An 18,578-nucleotide genomic window follows, 5' to 3' on the forward strand; every position below is an offset into this window, starting at 1 on the left:
TGTTGGAAAGTACCAAATGATCAGTCAAGAGAACTTGGATGAATATCTCAAAGCTATAGGTATTTGTATTTTTAAATTTTAATTGTTTTCAACCTTTTCATTTGGCTTTTTGTTGGGGGTAGGTGTCAACGTTCCAATGAGATCCATGGCCGCCAGTGTCAAGGCCCACATTGAATGCGCTATCGTAGATGAGGTGTGGCACCTGACGATTCACACCGGCACCCGCGACGTCACAATCAAATTCAAGTTGGGCGTCGAACAAGATATGCATACACCTGATGGTCGCCAAATTAAGGTAAAAATAAATACATTTAATATATTTGAACTTGATTCTGATATCTATCTTAGGCTACGTACAATCTCGATGGAGATAAATTAATTGCCAAAGAGTTTTGGGGTGACAAGGAAGCTGTTATCATCCACGAGGTAGACGGGGACGATTGGACAGCGGTAATGTTGAACACGATGGTTTAAATAATAAAAATGAATATTCATATTTGTCCATTTAATTTGAATAGACGATGACCTGCGGTGATGTCCGTTGCACTCGTCGTTTTAAACGCGAATAAAACGGCCGGTTTATGTGTCAAAATCCGACAAACTGTTGTCCTATTTTGCATAAACTCACAACTTCACCTCGTTGTTGCTTTCTATATTGATCTGATCAAAGAAAAAAAAAATACACGTATTGATTCACCGACATTGTGCTCGATACTGGAGGAGTTTTCAGCTCTGACGGTGTTAATAAATAATGATCTGAATTGTTTGTCTAGCTGTTGTTGCTAAACAACACAGGATTCAGCGATGATCCGATCGTTTACGTCGATAATCTTCCTGTACTGTGGTTAAATTGTACACACATGCGAGTGGAGGAGACAGTTGACTGTCACCTGAGCAGCACACATCATCACAACGAACATTCTTCGTACGATGCAAGATCACGACCATAAACGATCGGCTTTCATGGCTCAGGTAGTCGGGAAATATTATCTCGTTAGCCAGGAAAATTTCGAAGAGTATCTTAAAGCCATTGGTAAGTTATATTGTAACCAGATCCTGTATGTAAAAAACGTATTATGTCATTGTTCGTATAATGAAATACTTTGTAAACAGGACTCAGTATGGCAAAACGGGCTGTTGCCATAAGCCAAGTGCCTCGTGTCGATTGTCAAATTGATGGCGATGAGTGGACGGTGCGATTGAGAGGAATGAGCAAAGATTCAGATTTCACGTTTCGACTCGGCGTCCAAATAAAACGAGTCGCCGCTGACGGGCGGCACGTCACTGTAAGATATTCGAGAACTGTTCAACCATCTTGTTTGACCAACTAATGGGTTTGTGTGGTTTGTCAGGATGTTTTCGATCTGCAAGAAAGTGACAAGATTAAATTGATTCAAAAGGAAACTTGGGGTAATGGCCATGAAACCACGATTGTGCATGACTTTGACGGTGATGACTGGACAATGGTAAACATGTTTATTAAATCACTTTAGTAATTATCTATGTAGACACACGGATGTTGATTATCGTAAACGATTTTTTTCCGGTTTCCCTTTCATTGGTGGACACAGACGATCGTGTTTGGCGATGTCACTTGCGTTCGTCATTTCCGCCGTGAGTAATGCAAACACTTATAGTCGGCGTAGGTAAAAGAAACATTCTTTCTAAATTATATCAGAACATGACTTATTGTGTTTGCAAATAACTGTTAGATTTGTTGCTACATACTGTCAGTATTCTTACGACTCTGAGTCTCACGTCTACATAACGTGTCTTTTTTTGAAAACTGCTCTTCTTTTGTTTACAATTTCCTTCGGTTGATTTTATCCTGCACTGCCATCTAGAGACAATACATCCATTAATTTAGGCATCATTCCTTTTTGCTGCTTATTAACTAGCGCGCTAGATACTGCAGCCTTAAAAGTAGGTTCGATAGACATTTTAAGTCCGACAAAATAATTAGCCCGACTTTTTATGGCAATCGTTTTATATGACAATTATGGCAATCCGTTATGGCAATCCGTTTTACATAAAAAAAAAAAAAAATGGCGGAAAAAAAAATCGCGAAAAAAAAAAATCGCACTTTTTTCTTTTTTTCCGACACGTAGCCATCTACCGCTCAGACTCATTATTACTGGCGTAGGCAATTTCAGTCCATTGGATGCCATTCGCAGTTTGTTCAGTAGCGTGGATGGAGAATAACGCGTGGCTGGAGGAACAATTGAAAAATGGATAAGATAATACAACAAAAGGATGGTAAGTATAAACATTATTATATTGGTTTTCAATTATTAATTATTCTTTATTAGATCAAATTATGAAGCTGCAGGCCCAATTATTGGAACAACACAAAATATTAGATAACAGCAATGCTAAGGATGGTAAGGCCTAATACGTAATGATTCTATTTATTTGCTTTTATTCATTTGTGTTTTGTAGCTCAAATTTTGAGTCTACAAGGTCAGCTAGGGGAAAAGAACAAATTGGAACGGAACAGTTTCCAAACAGTGAAGGAGGTTTTTCCAAACTCAAACCTAACTGAACATGAGGATGAATTGGCATTAGGTGAACACAGTCAGGTACCTAAACTTTTCAAATAAGAATTCAAAATAAGTATAGAATTTTAACAAACAATTATTTATTGTTTAGTTATTCAGTCTACCACCTGACAGTGTGTTAAATTTAAATTCTGTTAGTGCTGCACAAAAAGAATCGTTAGTAATAAGCCCATGCAGTGAAGGAAGTGAACAATTGTGGGACTGTATTTGGGCTGAAAATGGGTGTGGTACGGAAACCCAGAAATGGCACAAGTTCAACATGAAACATGGATTAGGTACTTTTCGGTTTTATTGCTATTGAAAAAAGTATTTTTAATGCTATTATTTTGCATTCACAGAATTTAATGGGGGATCAAATCAAGTCTGGAAGTGTTACAGGATGGAAGAGTCAGCCTACAGATGAAAAAACACTGAGAGTGCATTACCATTAAGGTATGAGGTAAAGCAATAGAGTATGCACATTGTCTAATGAGAAGTACCATCTTGTGTTAATAAATCCAGTACAACAGCAATCCTTTATAGTTCTGTCACAGCTAGAAACCTCAAATAATTCTGCTTCTCTGTCTAAAGAACAACTTGTCCTTTACGTTCAGAGTGTTGGGGAAACTGGGTACTTAAATGGCCCTAAAGATGTTTTAATTTTGCTGCCATTGCAGAGATGAACATCATACATGGACTCTTTAGGTGTGAAAGGATTTTTCTTCAAATAATTTTGAATTTATGACGAAGAATTTCTCCTCCTTTTTGCCAACCAGGTCTAATCTACCAAAAAAAATTTTATCCAATAGGAAAGGATTTTCATGTACTGGGAACACAACTATCAACAATGCAACATTGTACAGGTGCTAGTTTATCATTCAAGAGCCTTATACAATGATGTTAATCTGCAATTTGTATGTCCTTCCCCAAGCTTCCACCAGAAGTTGAATCTATGAGTCATGTAAGTTACATGATCAACAGTTGATATGTTTAACGGTGTTGTTTTTCTTTTCTCAATATAGGTTAATAGTAACATTGGATCTGAAAAAATTCTTGGTTGGGGCAAGACACTGAATAAATTGTATTGATTGGATGGATGACATGACATTTCTATACTTAATTCGGATTCCCCAGACGGTATTTGATATTAAAAAAATTGAAGTGCATATCTGGGCTCCCTTCTTTTCTGAAGCCCCGTTTCCCCTTGACTCGTAATAAGCCCGTAGGGGGTCATGCCCCTACTGTACGGTATATATAAAAACAACATATACCGAGGTTTGGAGGGCTCTGGCCGGAAAGGGGACGTGGGGTGCCGCTTAGTCCGATGATGTGTTCACGGAGGGCGATGTGGCTACCCACAAATCCGAACTAAAGGTTAATCGCTCCTGTAAAAATGTTCCAAATCTTCAGCTCTTCTTCCGGCTTCTCTTAGCCAATCACCGGGTAATCTCCCCGGTGGGTCAACAAGGCAGTGTCTCCCCCTGCCTGGGTTGACGGCAACTTTGAAAGGGCTATTATGCCTTTTTAAAGTTGCAAAAATAATTGTAATGTGCAGAGAATTGTCAATAAAATTTTTTTTATAAAATATTTTATCCAAAATTTGTTTCTTTCATTGTCTGTGTTAGCTGTGTTCACACATTACATTTATCAACTTTTTTTTTTTTCTTTGCATTGTTTGTTTTTGTCACCTTTGATGCCTTGATGGTAAGCATTGTTTCCATTGGTTTATCGTTTATATGTAAGTATTCAATTATTATTTATTACACTCTTTGAATTTTTCCACTTAGATTCAAGGAACAACATGTAATATCTGGATATTTTTTCTGAAGTAATTTTGTATTGTATTTTGTTTTACTCATATGGGAACCGATCCTTAGACATTCAGCGTGCAACGCCGATGCTCTAACATTGAGCCACGAGATTTATCTAGATATTTTGTTATCGCATATTATATGTTATCGTCTAGGATGTTTATGCAGTCTTTCACAACTATATGTTTATCTTTCTATTTCTTTCATAAGGTTCATAGCTCTGATAGACATATCAGTTGCGATAGACTGTTAAACATCTGGGATCAAACATATATATGTGTTAAAAAATATCTAGATCAAATGTAGAAGAGTATATTGCAGAATCGCATTTCATTTTTATTCTAAGTGTAAATGCAAGTCCACAAGTAACTAGAAAAAAGCCAACTTAATATCACATGATTCATGGCTCATTGGTAGAGCATCGGTGGAAAACATCCAGGGTTCGATCCCTATAATAATAATTGAATACTTACAGATAAACGACAAACCAATGGAAACAATGCTTACCGTCAAAGGTGACAAAAACAAACAATGCAAAGAAAAAAAAAAAAGTTGATAAATGTAATGTGTGAACACAGCTAACACAGACAATGAAAGAAACAAATTTTGGATAAAATATTTTATAAAAAAAATTTTATTGACAATTCTCTGCACATTACAATTATTTTTGCAACTTTAAAAAGGCATAATAGCCCTTTCAAAAGTTGCCGTCAACCCAGGCAGGGGGAGACACTGCCTTGTTGACCCACCGGGGAGATTACCCGGTGATTGGCTAAGAGAAGCCGGAAGAAGAGCTGAAGATTTGGAACATTTTTACAGGAGCGATTAACCTTTAGTTCGGATTTGTGGGTAGCCACATCGCCCTCCGTGAACACATCATCGGACTAAGCGGCACCCCACGTCCCCTTTCCGGCCAGAGCCCTCCAAACCTCGGTATATGTTGTTTTTATATATACCGTACAGTAGGGGCATGACCCCCTACGGGCTTATTACGAGTCAAGGGGAAACGGGGCTTCAGAAAAGAAGGGAGCCCAGATATGCACTTCAATTTTTTTAATATCAAATACCGTCTGGGGAATCCGAATTAAGTATAGAAATGTCATGTCATCCATCCAATCAATACAATTTATTCAGTGTCTTGCCCCAACCAAGAATTTTTTCAGATCCAATGTTACTATTAACCTATATTGAGAAAAGAAAAACAACACCGTTAAACATATCAACTGTTGATCATGTAACTTACATGACTCATAGATTCAACTTCTGGTGGAAGCTTGGGGAAGGACATACAAATTGCAGATTAACATCATTGTATAAGGCTCTTGAATGATAAACTAGCACCTGTACAATGTTGCATTGTTGATAGTTGTGTTCCCAGTACATGAAAATCCTTTCCTATTGGATAAAATTTTTTTTGGTAGATTAGACCTGGTTGGCAAAAAGGAGGAGAAATTCTTCGTCATAAATTCAAAATTATTTGAAGAAAAATCCTTTCACACCTAAAGAGTCCATGTATGATGTTCATCTCTGCAATGGCAGCAAAATTAAAACATCTTTAGGGCCATTTAAGTACCCAGTTTCCCCAACACTCTGAACGTAAAGGACAAGTTGTTCTTTAGACAGAGAAGCAGAATTATTTGAGGTTTCTAGCTGTGACAGAACTATAAAGGATTGCTGTTGTACTGGATTTATTAACACAAGATGGTACTTCTCATTAGACAATGTGCATACTCTATTGCTTTACCTCATACCTTAATGGTAATGCACTCTCAGTGTTTTTTCATCTGTAGGCTGACTCTTCCATCCTGTAACACTTCCAGACTTGATTTGATCCCCCATTAAATTCTGTGAATGCAAAATAATAGCATTAAAAATACTTTTTCAATAGACATAAAACCGAAAAGTACCTAATCCATGTTTCATGTTGAACTTGTGCCATATCTTGGTTTCCGTACCACACCCATTTTCGGCCCAAATACGGTCCCACAATTGTTCACTTCCTTCACTGCATGGGCTTATTACTAACGATTCTTTTTGTGCAGCACTAACAGAATTTAAATTTAACACACTGTCAGGTGGTAGACTGAATAACTAAACAATAAATAATTGTTTGTTAAAATTCTATACTTATTTTGAATTCTTATTTGAAAAGTTTAGGTACCTGACTGTGTTCGCCTAACGCCAACTCATCCTCACGTTCACTTAGGTTTGAGTTTGGAAAAACCTCCTTCACTGTTTGGAAACTGTTCTGTTCCAATTTATTCTTTTCCCCTAGCTGTGCTGGTAGACTCAAAATTTGAGCTTCAAAACACAAATGAATAAAAGCAAATAAATAGAATCATTACGTATTAGGCCTTACCATCCTTAGCTTTGCTGTTATCTAATATTTAGTGTTGTTCCAATAATTGGGCCTGCAGCTTCATAATTTGATCTAATAAACAATAATTAATAATTGAAAACCAATATAATAATGTTTTTACTTACTTACATGCCAACTCATCCTCACGTTCAGTTAGGGATGAGTTTGGAAAACCTCCTTCACTGTTTTGAAAGTGTCCATTCTAATTTGTTATTTTCCAGTAACTGAGCTTGTAGACACAAAGTTTGAGCTAAAAAACACAAATGAATAAAAGAACACAAATACAATCATTTCATATTACCATCCTTAGTTTTGTTGTCATCTAAGATTCTGTGCTGTTGAAAAATTGAGCCATATAATTTGATCTAATAAACAATAATTAATAATTGAAAACTAATAAAATAATGTTTATACTTACCATCCTTATCTTTTATTATCTTATCCATTTTTAAATATTTTTCTCCAGCCACGAGTTTTTCTCCAGCCACGCTACTCCATTAACTGCTAATGGGATACAATTAACTCAAATTGCTTACATGCCTGTAATAACGAAACCGACTGATAGATGGCTACGGGTAGAAAAAAGAGAAAAAAGTACGATTTTTTTTTTTTTTTATGTAAAACGGATTGCCATACAAAACGGAATGCCATATTTTTTTCAAGACATCTAGTAGACAAGTGGCTAACTCCGATTCGTTTTCATAGCCACCACGTCAGCTATTCTGCCAAAATTTCTATCAGCTGTTTCATTTCGCGTGGCGTCGGACAGATGATAAAAGCATGCAATTAACGTCTTCTTTCTTGAAATTTTAACGTTGATTTCGCCGTGTATAGACCTGGATTATGTGGGTTGAATCTGCGCTTAAAGGTAAAGGTAAGTTCTTAACGGTATTATGACAGCTATTCGTTCATAAACGATTGTGTAACACATTCTAAATTATTCAAAGGAGGAGCATTGCTTGGCTTAGACAGCACGTTTTTGTTCTCCATTAGTCAAATACACCCTTTTCGGACCAAAGGTGCTACATAAAGAAGACAATTCTTTGCAATTGTTTTCACAACCTGGACCTCTTAAATCCAGTTTATATAAGGTAGTGTTAGATGATGCTACTTTTTGTTAACTGTTTTAGTTTCGTTACTATTGTTTTAGGTCCTTGGAATTTACTTGGCATGCTGTGGTGGTCGCAGAAATCATCCTGGGACAGAAACAAATACCAATAATGTTCTGTCTTCTGTGTTAGTGTAATAAAAGATATCCAGTACCACTACCGTGTTGTTAAATTACTACCCCACACACAAGAAACAGAAGTTCCAGATGATTTGGAACTTGCTCCCTACTGGATAGTCGATCTGCCACAGTGTGAAGATTTTTTTTTTTTTTTTTTGTTAAGACCGAAAGTAAATGTCTTTTTGATTGTAAAAAGGATGTTTACTTACACTCTTGACGGCTGGAGAATCAGTGAAACTGGTAGGTGGTCTTACATTACTTTACCAACTTTTATTAGTTAGAAAAAGTTTATATAGTAAAATGAAATACAAAACCAGGAAAATTAAATTTGAAATTGTTTTTATTGTCCCACCGCCACCCTTCAATTCCACCACTATTTTACATCACATATATATACATACAAATACATACATAAATACATACAAACACTTAACTAAATTAACCCGATGGCTGCCACGCCATGCAACCCGTAGGTTGCTTAAACTGCATTCGCTACACGTCGAGTCGGAAGGATCCCCGACCAAGGTGGGGCTTGTCCGAAGACAAGCCCGGGCTGTCACGGTGAAAGAGTCCATTCTGGGAATGCACACCCCAGGATATCTCTCACCGTGCCGACAAAGAGAAGTCCCTAATGGTGCATTGCCTAGCGTCTAATGGCATAAAACCATTAGGCGCAATGGCGACTGTTCCCCCCATGGCCATGAGGAGAACAGCGCCCAACTCCCTACATCTACAAAAAAAAATGGGACCAAACGGCGTGGCAGCCAACGGGTTAAATTATTTACTAGACACATTGTACACTACAAAATAAAATAATACCACGGAGACGATCCACGATGAACTCCCTCCATCGCCGTGGGATGTTTGATGAGCCGCGCCCTACTGTAGCCGACTTTTTGTGAATGGTGAAGGCGATGGCGAAGGCAAATTGCGGTGACGGCGATGGCGATGGCGAAGACGGCGATGGCGATGGCGAAGACGGCGATGGCGAAGATGGCGATGGCGATGGCGATGGCGATGGCGAAGACCGCGTTAAGAAGATGACGAGCCCATGACGGAGTCGAAGACAGCGATGAGACGACTATCAGGACTTTCTTTTTTATTGATCCTATGTAAATGTAACAGATGCAAAAAATTTGATAAAAGAACAACACATGAATTTGATACAAGAGATCGAAGTATGTTTATGGTTCGCGGGGATTTTTAAAAATAATACAAGTTAAAAAACGAAAACTAGCTCGAGTAGTTTCCCAGGATTACTGAGACCATAATATGAAACTGACTGAAGGCAGGGAATGCTACTTCTGAAAAGTAGTCTTTCATTCAAAAGAAACCTTTCGCTAAATGCTTATCAAATATTCCATATCTTCAGTCTTCCTTCAACAACAGCTTGTCACAAGCAGTTGTCATAAAGCTTTGTTAGTTGAACGTAGATTCAAGAAGTTCCAACAAACAAATATTTAGTACAACATTAGTCACAATATTGAATACAAACTTGAAAAATGTTAATAAACTGTCTAGTTTTCAGATATAGATGAAAAAGGCAGATATGTTAAATACTGATATCTCAGCTAGTGTGCTCAAACTTGAAACAGTTCAGCCAATCCTTTTAATTCTACTCACGATTAAATTCTAAGGACTCACTGCCAAAAAATACTCAAGCACAAATTTGCAATAATATTTCCACTATGCTCTGAAGAAGAACTTGGAGACATTTTACCCTAGAAAAATAAAAAGACTGTGTTTTCCAATGCACCAGCTGAGCCTTGACTTGCTTACTATCTACGTTCAACTTATCATTGCTAGTTTACATAAGAGGCTTCCAGCTTCCTAATTCTAACAATAAAGCAAAATATTAACGCCTGGAAAAAAATAATTATCGTACGTTACTTACTCGTTGATGTGAATGCACAAAACAGTGGAAAAACTAAAAAAACAACAGAGCAAAAATGATTGCATGTTTTGATGGCTAATGGTGAATATGACAGACGACGGTAGCGTTCAAGCTTTTGGGTTTTGATGAAAAGCAACCAAGGTTATAAATCTTCATAAGGTAAGCATCTGGAATTTCATGTACACTTGGAGTGATTGATTTGGATTTTAATTTAGGGTTCCTTACCGTTTACATGCAAATTTTCCGTAAGTGTGTCGGACGTAACGAAGAACTACAGGACTGCTAAGCACACAACGAAACAATTCAGAGATTTACAACACCGATAAAATTTGGGAACGCGAATTATTTTAATAAAAAAAAAAAGGGAAATTGGATTTTTGACCAATATGCGAAGTTTTTTGTAGTTTCTCCGGGCACATAAATCTACTCCAAATCGTTTGAGAAACCCGTAAACTGTGTGTTTGCTTAGGTGAGAGAAAGGACTGAACTAAAACTTGGTAAAATTTCTCTACTGTATTCTTTCAAGTGTGTGACGAGCTAGGTAAACAATTTTTGTCTCGAACCAAACATGTTTTGAACTTTTATTCTTCTTCATTCACGGCAGATAAAATCACTGTTTTCTTCCATTACATACATGATACATCATTAACCTCAATTAAATGAAAGAGATTTGACTTTCACCATTTTGCCCACAAAAGCACTCAAATTGTTTACATTATTATCTTCAAATTTCAAAAAGTCCCCTTTTCTTTCGTAGGCCATCTAAGTTAGTCAGTCATTTTCACTGGACCTGCAAAAACGCGGTATTAATACTTGACATACCTTAATAATAAAGTGTCCAGTTTAAACGATAACACAGCTTTTCCAAACTTCCCCAATACACAGATCTAAGTTCAAATCTACCAGCCCTGACATTTGAAGACTGGGGGTATTTTGAAAGCTGGAACATAGATTGTAAATAGCTTTTAGATATGCCTGCCCCCTGCCTGGGTTGACGGCAACTTTTGAAAGGGTTATTGTGCCTTTTTAAAGTTGCAAAAATAATTGTATACTGAGATATATACTGTTACGTTTCCGTCTAGTTTAAATAAGTTTAAGAACAAATGGCGAGTCTAATCGGACGTCTTTACCAACGTCCTACTCTATAACCTTGGTCTCCAGTACCACGAACAGGTACCACCAAGAAACAATACCCAGATCGTCCGTACCAACAACATAAATACCCGGACGATCTGTACACTGACACAACATGATTCACCAGACCGTCCGTCCCAACAACATAAATACCCGGACGGTCTGAACACTGACACAATACAATAGAATAATAATAATAATAACAGAAATACCGTCTTAACCATTTACACTAGGAGCTTCTTCCGTACACCTATCCTTTTACCGTACAACCAAGGAACTAGCTGTTCCACTCTTCGACTCGATAAACGTCTCTCTGCTTACAGAGATACGAAAGCTAGACGTTTGAATCGTTGAAAAATCGACGATTCCGTAACAATACTGAGAAAAGAAAAACAACACCATTAAGCATCTCAATTGTTGCTCACGTGACTTACATGACTCAGAGATTCAACTTCTGGCAGAAGCTTGGGAAAGGCCATACAAATTGCAGATGAATATCATTCTATAAGGCTCTTGAATGATAAAATAGCACCCGTAGAATGTTGCATTGTTAATAGTGCTGCTCCCAGTATGCTGAAAATCTTTTCCTATTGGATAATTTATTTTTGTAGATTATACATGGTTGGCAAAAAGGAGGAGAAATACTTCGTCAAAAATTCCAAAATTTTTCAAGAAAATTCCTTTCATACCTAAAGAGTCCATGTATGATGTTTATTGCTGCAATGCCAGCGAAGTGAAACATCTTTAGGGCCATTTAAGTACCCAGTTTCACCAACACTCTGAACGTAAAGGACAAGTTGTTCTTCAGCAGGAGAAGCAGAATTATTTGAGGCTGTAGCTGTGACAGAACTATAAAGGATTGCTGTTACACAGGATTCATTCACACAAGATGGTACTTCTCATTAGACAATCGGCATTACTCTATTACTTTAGCTCACACCTTAACGGTAATGCACTCTCAGTGTTTTTTCAACTACAGGCTGACTCTTCCATCCTGTAACACTTCCAGACTTGACTTGCTCCCCCACTAAAATTCTGTGAATGCAAAATAATAGCATTAAAAATACTTTTTCGATAGACAAAAAACTGAGAAGTACCTAATCCATGTTTTATGTTGAACTCGTGCCATTTCTGGGTTTCCGTACCACACCCATTTTCAGCCCAAATACGGTCCCACAATTGTACAGTTCCTTCGCTGCATGGACTGATTACTAACGATTCTTTTAGAGCAGCACTAACAGAATTTAAATTTAACACACTGTCAGGTGGTGGACTGATTAACTAAACAATAAGTAATTGTTTGATAAAATTCTATACTTATTTTGAATTCTTATTTGAAAAGTTTAGGTACCTGACTGTGTTCGCCTAATGCCAACTCATTCTCACGTTCAGTTAGGGATGAGTTTTGAAATACCTCCTTCACTGTTTGGAAAGTGTCCCGTTCTAAATTGTTTTCTCCCAGTAATTAAGCTTGTAGACTCAAAATTTGAGCTAAAAAACACAAATGAATAAGAGGAAACAAATACAATCATTACGTATTACCATTCTTAGTTTTGTTGTCATCTAATATTCTGTGCTGCTGCAATAATTGAGCCTGCAGCTTCATAATTTGATCTAATAAACAATAATTAATAATTGAAAACTAATATAATAATGTTTATACTTACCATCCTTAGCTTTTATTATCTTATCCATTTTTTAATATTTTTCTCCAGCCACGCTACTCAATTAAATGCAAAATTGCAAATGGCATACAATGAACAGAGATAGCATACATGCTTGTAATAACGAATCTGAGCGGTAGATGGCTACGGGTGGAAAAAAGAAAAAAAAGTGATTTTTTTTTTGTGTAAAACGGATTGCCATACAGATATGGTAGAAATACATTATTTCGATTCAAAATCAAACGGGAATCACGAGTATCGACTTGATTTTTACTTAAAACTTGCGGTTTTAAAAACAAGCGCAAAAAACGGGTTAACACAGTTGTGCGCTAGCACGTTCCGGCGCTTAAGTTTTATATCCCATTTTTTTAGGTATATTTCAAAAGCAATTGATTTTACGAAAAGACAAATCATTTTTCCTGAATCAGCATTAAATTCTGAGTATAGTGTGTGTAACGTATTCCAAGAGATTTAGGTATTTGGCTGATTTTGACAATAGTGAGAAGGCTATAAAGCCTTCCCACTTTTTCATTTTTCGCCAAAATCTAGATATGGTTAGAAATACATTATTTTGATGTATCCCAAATAAATCTAAGCCCCACAAAATAATAAGCCCGCAAAACCTAAAAAAAAAAAAAAATATCAATAAAACTAGATAACTATATATGATTTGGATTCTGAATTTAACAAGAATCATGAAAATGAATTTTGTTTTTACGTGGAGTTTATGGTTTTTGAGTAATACTGCATATAATGAGAAATACTGCACGCCTTTAGCACTGTCGCATACTGGCGCTCCGGTTTTTAACATTCAGCACAAATATTCGGTATTAAAAAAAACTGTTATGAAAAAAAAAGACTACATTTGCAAGTTCACCTTGATTGCCTAGAAGGTTCTCATTAGTCATCCATCACAATGTCGCCTTTAAATTAGTTCTTACAGTGAGGAATACAAAGTTACTGCAGTTGACATCTAAGGAAACAAAATGTAGAAATAATCAGTATTTATTTAGTTACCACAATTACCTATGACTGCCATTTTGAATGTCTCTTATTCATGTCCCATCTTTGTTTTGTACTTCAGCCACCAATGTTTTATTTTCCACTTGGTTTTCTGGATCAACTGCTTTCTCGTAGATAATTTTTCATAAGATGATTGCCTGATTTCATTCATATATGAGTGTTGCTATTTTCAGGAAACTATATTTAACTATTTGATTAAAGGACTTTGGAAAATTTTCTGTCATTTTACCTAGCATTTCTCTTTTGCTTAATTTCTTCACTTGGGTTTTGTCTCAGGATATTTGTCAAATATAACCATGGTCAGGTAGGTTTCCATCCACAGATAACCGGTCAGCATTCCATGGTCAACAACCTAATAAAAACATAAGAAGTAGACGTTACTAATCAAACAATTGTCATTTGTAGATTAATAAAAATCAATTTTGATATTGGTTACTGTCTAGTGACCAGTTGGTACACCTGAAGAAGTTGATTTTATTTTGGTTCCAGAACCAACACAAAATCTAAATCTTCTGTTGAATAGTCTAATAAGTCTATGAAATTTTCATTGAAAATTAATTTACTATTCAAATAGATTGATAATATCCAAAGGATTGTTTTTAACCTTTAAGGAAATTGAAATTATAAGTATTTTCTAGTTGACAATAGATATTATTAACATTCTTGGAATTCATATTTTCCCATCTAAGCTACTTTTTGTTTTATAAATTTCATAGTTTGCATGCAATAAGACACCTGATATCCATGAACATTGAGTAAACTGTCCAGTGAAGATTTGTACTGCTTTCTTTCCTTTCAATTGTCACTGTCATCCAGAATATGATCTATCAAATTCTTGGCATGACTGTTTCTGCTGGTATTATCCAATAGTTCTGGAGCAATAGTTTCTTCCTCCATTTAGTTTATTAGCGAACAGCTCACTATCCACCAGTGTTTATCTTGATTCCCGTTGGCAAAGGAATTAGAATGTATTAAACTTGCAACCGCCGTATCGTATGAGCCGCCTATTGTACAACGGGAAGCCGTGTGACCCACTGTTAAAATAAATACATGTTTTTGGAACTTTCGCTAACCGATTAATGAAAAATATGATATGTCCTTGTATAGTTCCAATTCAAACGATAAAATTCGTAAAACTTACCATTGAAAAGTAGCGCGTGCGAAGATACACTAATACCATATACCAATGCTTCTACGGCTAAACAGCTGCGTTGCCAGATTTCGCCTTTTGCCCCACACACAAATTTTAAAAATTTGGATTTATTCCAGATCCACGTTGCCATATTTCGTCTTTTAATTTCTTTACCTACTTAGGAAACTGGCGCTAATTTTAGAATGCTCTAAGTGGAAGCGATGGGCGCTACGGATATTCATAAATTTTGCCGAATGGGTTAAATGGCGTTTCAAACATATCGCAGCCATACACAAATCATTCCAACGAGATTAAATTTATCATTCGCGGAAAGGGAAAAAACTCGAACGAAAATTGAAAACTCTCGCGGGTCTATACCACGGAAATGACAAAAGGATAGGGGCTGAGTCCACCAGGACCTTCGATATAGTTCCATCGGTTATAATGGTCGCTGTGTACAATCGATAGTCTTAAGAGATTTTGTTGGTAAAAAGGAAACCAAAATAAAACGAAAGGAATGCGGTTTACAAGTCCCACGACGAGTGTTTTTCAAGTGGATTTCTGTGTGTATGTTTGTCATGGCCATGGAATGCATTCCATTCCATTATTGAGTCATCTTTTTCGACAAACTTGAAACGAAACGGAAACCATTTGTCTAATCGAATTTTACGCATATCGGCCATGTACTCGTCTGACAGCATTGCTGACACTGGACTATTGTACCCTTTTAGTCTTCTTTAGTAATTTGACTCATCTTCTCCTTTTTAGCCTGTACGACAAGGCGGAATTCGTTTGGATGTTGGCGAAATTTTGTGGAGTAGAAATTCTTATTAAAATTCAAAATAAGCAAGGCAAATTTGGGTCACGTAACATATGAGACATGAGTCACGCTGACCGCTTGTCATCAAGTATACAGCGCAGCGCAATGGCGATCGTATACCATTCGTGAAAATAGAAGCCAACGCGCAAATTGTTTACATTAAAGCCAAAACCTTTTGCGAATTCTTGCGTGTTATTCACACGTCCGAGAAGAAAAAACAAACTTGTTTGTTTTTACACAGCCCAGACATACGAGTTCTGTATCTTTATATAACACACATAAAACCGAAATAATTACATTAGCTTTAACGCTTCATCGCATTCTGTTTCTTTAATTTTCAAACCTCAAATAAATTCACCGCATTTCATTGAGATCATAAAATACAACGAGCGGATGAAACGCACCGGTAGGACAGGATGAAACACTGATTGTCAACAGTTCTTTATTTACTTTTATTTTCTTGGTATCTTCTTTTTATTTTTGGACACTTGATACGTTTCTTGGTTTGCATGACCGGCACTCTTACGCATCATTTCATCCACCCAATGGAAAATGGAAACCCTCTTTTGAAAACGGATGTGGCAACCACAAAAAAGAAGAAGGTTGCTTAACGTCGTCATCATTTGAAAATTGAAAGTCAACTTTAATCGAATTAAAGTCTGAAAAAAAATGAAAAGGGTACATAGGTAAAAGATCGTTTGCACTCGTGTCGGGTTGAAGTCCCACCACGTCTACACAGTAGGGAAAAAATAACTCTATTGACATAAGATGATATCGAGTAAGGATCAGCATTTGAATTAAAAAAACCCGTTCACATATCGCAAAGATTAGCCGATTCTGCAGCTCAAATAAACGTTCTATTGGCTGGGCTGTAAATCTTGTACCAAAGTGTAGCATTTGGTACGAGTACAATGTCTGACGGACACCCCACCCTGAAACACGAAAAGTAAACACTGCGAGACAGGACGGGCCAAAAAGACATACTCCAGACGCCATTATTGAAAATAACGGCCCTCGTCGTCTTATTCTTTTTGGCTTTTAAATATGCTCCCAATGTTCCCTAACTTGGTTTAATCGCCCTTAACTTTAACTGAATTTTTCTTCTGAAGAAATGTCAAGACATTAGAGATAAGGCGTATGGCAACAGTTATAAACTTCAATATTTGGGGAGAAATTGAATTGTAGATAAATAGCCTTAATTTTTACGTCAGAAGTGAAATCAATAAATAAATGCATTATCTTCGTGTCCCCCAACCCTGTGCATTACACGGTACCACAGTAGACGAATGAGACAAGAAGAACAAACATCGAAAAGCAGCAGCTTCTTACTTATCAGTTATGAAAACGTCTTGTCCAAAATCAATAGAGTTCGATTTGAACGATTTAAAAAAATGGGAGGAGTTATAGAGAGAAGTGGAGGATCTCAGGCTATAAGAGCTTTAGCCAGCCGCCCGTCAATGCTCGTCAAGTCTTTAGTCGATTTCAGTGGTCCAACTTCTTCGCACGTCCTCTTCCAACTCTCCAGATCATCATGTCTTTCATTGGCAAGTGGAAACTGACTACTCAGGAGAACTTTGATGAATACATGAAGGCAATTGGTAATCATTTCTAAACCATATACTCTTATTACCATTTATTGTTGTGGGATTATTTGATTGTTGCTAGGGACAAAAGTCGACACATTTTTACAATTGTAATTAGCCCTATATCCTTATTTTATATGCTCTCGTAAAACAAGGACAAATTCATAGCTCAATTGGTCAAAGGATACCGTGCTACTTTAGTTTCATGACTTTCGATTAAATCCTTGCTCGTAAAGGGAAACAAAGTAAAGAAAAAAAATATCAAATAAATTAAACTAATACAAATTTTGCTGAATCATCAACTGGCAATCAACGCTCAACGTACGTCGAGAATGTCCTAGATTGCTAAGATCACACAACTGTTATTCATCAATTAATTGTTTGTTCTTCTTATGGCATTGCCTCGTATTAGGTGTCGGCATGGCCAACCGGTAAATATAAACATTTGACATGATAAACAACAACGTTCAACCTTTTGTTTTTCAATATCGAATAGCATGTTGGCTAAGGCAGCCACCCCCCAGGTGGAGTACTCTGCCGATGGTGACAACTGGACCATCATCACCACCGGCCTTCGAGACACCACTGCCAAATTCAAGGTGGGAGTTGAACAAGACGATGAGACCGCCGATGGTCGCAAAGTGAAAACCGTCTACACTTTGGAGAGCCCCATCAAGATGGTGCAAAAGGAAAAGTGGGATGGCAAAGAGGCCACACTCGTCCGTGAAGTCCATGGTGACGAACTCAAAGTGGTGATATGATATAGACCTCATTTTTATTACTCATTTATGGGACTAACGTTGCCTCTATGTGTAAATGCAGACCATCACTTTGGACGGAGTCGTCTGCACTCGCAACTACAAACGCGTTTAAGTTTTTTTAGACGTGTCAACAGAGACAAAAGAAATCGAATGTAAAATGCCTTGTGTGTATAAAGAAAACATTCAATACACTCACACCGCTGTAACTAAAACAAACAACGTGTCATTCTTTTCTGTGTGTTTAGAGATATAGATTGTTGACGTAAACTCTTATCGATCTTTTTCGTTTTGGAAAGCATCACTATCGGCTTGTTGTGCTAAACAAACTGACAAGTTTGGTCGTTTTCAATACACTCATCGAAATACACGTACGAGCAGATAAAGGTGGATTGATTCCATCAAAAAAATGGATGTACGTTTTCAGTTAGGCAGCAGATCGAATGCGAAATTCGAGAACAGTAAAACTGTGATGAGCTGGCTGATACATCGTACGGTAATAAGAGATGGTAGACAAGAAACTGTTGTTACTGCTAGTCTTGTTGCTAGGTGCCTTTTGTTTACAATTACTCTGATAAAAGATGCCATACTGTGGCACTGCAAATTCTGTTTAAAGTCCTGCTCTCTCTAAAATG

The 18,578-nt window shown here is 36.9% G+C and overlaps 1 protein-coding gene and 7 long non-coding RNA genes across 11 annotated transcripts; 4 read left to right on the forward strand and 4 right to left on the reverse strand.

Annotated features, from left to right (window-relative positions):
- Positions 1–361: 361 nt before the first annotated feature.
- LOC132087816 (uncharacterized) lies at positions 362–1,851 on the reverse strand. Its single transcript, XR_009420634.1, has 3 exons — positions 1,729–1,851; positions 1,103–1,664; positions 362–1,056 (listed from the first exon to the last, which is right to left on the reverse strand). It is a non-coding gene; the product is annotated as an uncharacterized LOC132087816 (long non-coding RNA).
- Positions 1,852–2,167: 316 nt separating this feature from the next.
- Positions 2,168–2,470, forward strand: LOC132087815 (uncharacterized). The gene is made up of 3 exons (XR_009420633.1): positions 2,168–2,256; positions 2,310–2,381; positions 2,440–2,470. It is a non-coding gene; the product is annotated as an uncharacterized LOC132087815 (long non-coding RNA).
- Positions 2,471–2,805: 335 nt separating this feature from the next.
- LOC132087810 (uncharacterized) lies at positions 2,806–3,817 on the forward strand. Its single transcript, XR_009420627.1, has 4 exons — positions 2,806–2,833; positions 2,897–2,990; positions 3,060–3,242; positions 3,314–3,817. It is a non-coding gene; the product is annotated as an uncharacterized LOC132087810 (long non-coding RNA).
- A 1,404-nt stretch (positions 3,818–5,221) lies between these two features.
- Positions 5,222–6,717, reverse strand: LOC130698493 (uncharacterized). Its single transcript, XR_009420626.1, has 5 exons — positions 6,510–6,717; positions 6,256–6,439; positions 6,100–6,193; positions 5,848–6,030; positions 5,222–5,776 (listed from the first exon to the last, which is right to left on the reverse strand). It is a non-coding gene; the product is annotated as an uncharacterized LOC130698493 (long non-coding RNA).
- A 749-nt stretch (positions 6,718–7,466) lies between these two features.
- Positions 7,467–7,968, forward strand: LOC130698494 (uncharacterized). Its single transcript, XR_009003294.1, has 3 exons — positions 7,467–7,581; positions 7,655–7,798; positions 7,858–7,968. It is a non-coding gene; the product is annotated as an uncharacterized LOC130698494 (long non-coding RNA).
- Positions 7,969–10,396: 2,428 nt separating this feature from the next.
- LOC130698491 (uncharacterized) lies at positions 10,397–12,756 on the reverse strand. 3 transcript variants are annotated; one of them, XR_009003290.2, is made up of 7 exons: positions 12,631–12,756; positions 12,506–12,577; positions 12,315–12,454; positions 12,061–12,244; positions 11,904–11,998; positions 11,653–11,812; positions 10,397–11,550 (listed from the first exon to the last, which is right to left on the reverse strand). It is a non-coding gene; the product is annotated as an uncharacterized LOC130698491 (long non-coding RNA). The 3 variants fall into 3 exon arrangements; XR_009003287.2 differs by having other exon boundaries at positions 11,653–11,825; XR_009003291.2 differs by having other exon boundaries at positions 11,892–11,998.
- A 595-nt stretch (positions 12,757–13,351) lies between these two features.
- On the reverse strand, positions 13,352–14,660 carry LOC132087811 (uncharacterized). 2 transcript variants are annotated; one of them, XR_009420629.1, is made up of 4 exons: positions 14,386–14,660; positions 13,880–14,002; positions 13,654–13,813; positions 13,352–13,600 (listed from the first exon to the last, which is right to left on the reverse strand). It is a non-coding gene; the product is annotated as an uncharacterized LOC132087811 (long non-coding RNA). The 2 variants fall into 2 exon arrangements; XR_009420628.1 differs by having other exon boundaries at positions 13,654–13,827.
- Positions 14,661–17,041: 2,381 nt separating this feature from the next.
- On the forward strand, positions 17,042–18,151 carry LOC130698481 (fatty acid-binding protein, heart-like). The gene is made up of 4 exons (XM_057521138.1): positions 17,042–17,200; positions 17,598–17,616; positions 17,682–17,937; positions 18,008–18,151. The coding sequence occupies exons 1-4, from the start codon at positions 17,134–17,136 to the stop codon at positions 18,056–18,058; spliced, it is 393 nt and encodes a 130-aa protein (XP_057377121.1). The 5' UTR covers positions 17,042–17,133; the 3' UTR covers positions 18,059–18,151.
- The last annotated feature ends 427 nt before the right edge of the window (positions 18,152–18,578 follow it).

This window comes from Daphnia carinata, chromosome 3 (assembly GCF_022539665.2).
Source record: "Daphnia carinata strain CSIRO-1 chromosome 3, CSIRO_AGI_Dcar_HiC_V3, whole genome shotgun sequence".
Lineage (NCBI taxonomy): Eukaryota > Metazoa > Arthropoda > Branchiopoda > Diplostraca > Daphniidae > Daphnia > Daphnia carinata.